Raw genomic sequence first — 3,251 nt, forward strand, 5'->3', positions numbered from 1 at the left:
GAATTGTGCCCGCCGTCCAACATCATCACCAGCCGTGGGTGCATCTGGTGCGTCCACGATGCATCCGACGGCTCGCATCCATCGGGAGCACCAGATACATTCGGAGCACCTGATCTTCTCTCAGATGGCGACTCCTCCTCAGGGATTTAATTAAGAAAAAAAGCCCAGAAGCCGGCTGTCGCAGTCGCCACCGCCATCGTCCACACCGCCGCTGCCACGACCGGCGGCATCAGCGGCGCGACCCTGGACGCGAACATTAGCGTGAGCAGCGTCGTGAGAGCCCACACGGCGGCCTTGATCACCCTTCTCCCGCGGGCGCCGGCGCCGCCTCGGTCCCGCTCGAACTGACAGAGGCAGAGGAAGAGCAGCGCGAGTGCGGCGTCGGCGCCGAGCACGAAGGCGACGGAGTCCGGGTGGCCCCAGGAGTTGTAGACGGCGAGCACAGAGTTGCAGCCCAGGACGGCGAAGCCGAGCTTGGTGAGCGCCGGTTGCCGGTCCATGTCGTCGAACCTCGAGCGGGGAGAAGAGAGAGTGGTGATTGGTGAACCATTGGGCCACGCCGGGAGGCTCTGGTTGCTGGCCGGACGTCGCTCCATATGCCCTGTATTTATAGCAGTGAACCTGAGTACTCCTCAGCCATGACACACACAGCGACGTTACGTCTTACCTGTAAACACGGGAACCATTTTTTTCACGAGAAGACGCGTGCAAACGGAACTTTCTTTGACTTGTGCTTTGTCCGACGCGGCCCCGAGGTACTGTAGAAGCCGTACACACCTGTCGGCATCCGAGGAAAGGAGGCACGAAACGAGCATGCCGTCCAGGACGTAGCTAGGCGGCCAGATCGTCGCTCTGCAGCATGCCTTCCACCTGCGCATGGACAACTGGCAACGGCGTCGGCGTCCATGTTCGTGCCGGAGATCTGCCAGCTGCAGCGGTCCGTCCGATGGGTGGAGCTCTTGCATCCATAGTTCCATTTCCATACATCCCCTGATCTCTCGCCGCAGGACGAGCTGCTCGAGCGTTTCTTCATGGCGCCAGTCCTCATCTGCTTGACCTGAACCGAAGAGTCACCAATCAAGCTAACCGGGGCGTGATCCCACAGGGTCCCTGGAACTGCACCCATAGGCTGGTTGGAAGACTAGCTGGAAAGATCGCTGCCTGTTTGCAGCCGCCACCACAATCACAATAACAATAGGCAACGGGTAAAGACTTTTGGAAGTTACCAACTCTGGGAAAGACTGAGGCGTGCAACTCATCCCTGATTTGCTGCATTCAATCGTCTGGAAGTTCACCAAGCACGGCAAGTACACGACAGCATCGGCCTACAAGGCTCAGTTCATTGGATCAACAATCTTACCCATGGAACACGCACTTGATCTGGCGCATTTGGGCGCCGCCAAAGTGCAAGTTCTTTTCATGACTAGTGTTCCAGAATCGGCTATGGACAGCAGATCATCTGATTAAGCGAGGATGGCCGAACCAAAAAAGTGTACATGCTTTGCCATACCCAAGATGAGAACATACTTCACATTTTCACCTAATGCTGGTATAGCTTGACTGTGTGGAACAACATTTTCGACTGGGTCGCAGCCCACATGCCCTCGAGAGGTGATTGGACGGCCTTCATGTGATCACGTCCATAAACGGTTGGTGGTCAGCCGTAGGCTCCATGACCGGAGCTCCTCTAAAGGGATGGCAATCTCTGATAATTTTGGTATATTGGGAGTTGTGCAAGGAGCGCAACGTGAGAGTTTTCGAGCGAACATTTCTTCAGCACGGCCAACTACTCAGAAAGATAAAGGATGAAGCATGATGCTAAGTGCTAGCAGGAGCCAAACACTTCGGAGCGATCACCAATTTTGAGGAGTAATAGTCTTTTTTAGCCTTAACTGTGCAGAGTTTTTTTTAGGCCTAGGCCATGTTAAACATCTTCTCTACTAATTAATAGAAATTCAGCAATCTCTGCCAGCTTTACGTTAAAAAAAACTAGCTGGAAACGACTGGGGGAATGGAAGAAGAGCACACCCGGGAGGCGAGGCCTATGCCTGGTGGCGGCCGGACGCGCGCCGCCGGCTGAAAACAGGGTATTTGATCGTGGACTGCCTCGCAACTGGCATAGTGGTGGATTTTTTTCTTAAGCAACTGAAGGGATCGCCCCCTACCGATTATAATGAATAGTACAAAAGAAGAGGGAATCAAGGATAAAACAAATAAATTATATAAAGTTGTCTGGTCATGGCTCAATTAAAAAAATGGTATTTTCTCCTCCTTCAAAATTGCTTTGCAACTTGCAAGACTTGGCTGAATGCCCAGATTGCCCAACTCGTGAAGACGATGATTTGCATTAAGAATGGAGGTATGTAGCTGCTGTCTGAATTTTCAAGCGTTTCAAAAGGGGGCCTATCATGGGCTGAGGGGAAGAGATTCAGAAGGGCCCGTCCCTCTTCCGCAAATGCACAATTTAGAAACGGATGCTTAAGTGTCTCATCTGTTTTGCTGCGAAATTGCACAAAAAAAAAGAAAATTGAAAAAAGAAAGCCGTAAATGGGTTTCTCATGTCGTCTCGTTTCTTAATTTCTTTAGTGTTTTTATAGGCGGTGTGTATCTTGGGTTGCACACAATAGAATGCACAGAATCTTGGAGAAACAAAATGCCAATGAAGTTGGCATATATTGAACAAATGAGGTCATATTTTCCATTTCTTCTATGATGCACAGGTGGCGTATTCTGCTGGACAGAGGCGGACCTGCGGCTAGGGTCACCCGAGCCGTGGCCCTAGTCGCGGCCCAACAAACTCCAGGACCTCCCTTCAGTTTTGGCTCAAACAAAAGAGAGGCCAAGTCCACCACCGCACGGGAGAAACAATCTGATTACGGGACTACCGCCGTTCCACTCGTCCTCCTCGTCGATTCTTCGCGAGTCGGACGGCGCATCACGCGACTGGTGCCGCCGCCACCGCCAGCTGTCGGAGCCGGAGCCTTCGTGAACTCGCCCCTGGCTGCTTCCTCCTCAGCTCCTCGCTCCTCCAGTTCTCTCCACGCACCGGCTGCGCCGCTGGCCGGAAGGAGCCAACAAGCAGGCACCCCGGTAACGCTGCCGATCGGAAGGAGGCACCGGGCACGCGCTGCCGGCCTCCCTATTGTAAGCAAGTACTCTCTCCGTTCAAAAAAAAATGCAACTCTCACTTTTCGAGAATTCAATCACTTTTAAATTTGATCAAATTTATACAAAATAGTACTAATATTTAT

At 52.4% G+C, this 3,251-nt stretch overlaps 1 protein-coding gene across 4 annotated transcripts in view; it reads right to left on the minus strand.

The window, feature by feature from the left end:
* The window catches only part of LOC101771214, a 1,285-nt gene extending 714 nt beyond the window's left edge, over positions 1–571 (minus strand). Inside the window, exon 1 of one of the 4 annotated variants that reach the window (XM_014805070.2) lies at positions 90–571. In XM_014805070.2, the coding sequence (XP_014660556.1) occupies positions 147–500 (354 nt within the window). In that variant the 5' untranslated portion in view covers positions 501–571 and the 3' untranslated portion in view covers positions 90–146. Of the gene's footprint in view, position 1 lies in introns of all 4 variants that reach the window. The other 3 variants (XM_014805068.2, XM_014805069.2, XM_014805067.2) reach the window with 3 other exon arrangements.
* Between the last annotated feature and the right edge of the window lie 2,680 nt (positions 572–3,251).

The sequence above is a fragment of the Setaria italica genome, chromosome IV (genome assembly GCF_000263155.2).
Source record: "Setaria italica strain Yugu1 chromosome IV, Setaria_italica_v2.0, whole genome shotgun sequence".
NCBI classification, from domain to species: Eukaryota; Viridiplantae; Streptophyta; class Magnoliopsida; order Poales; family Poaceae; genus Setaria; species Setaria italica.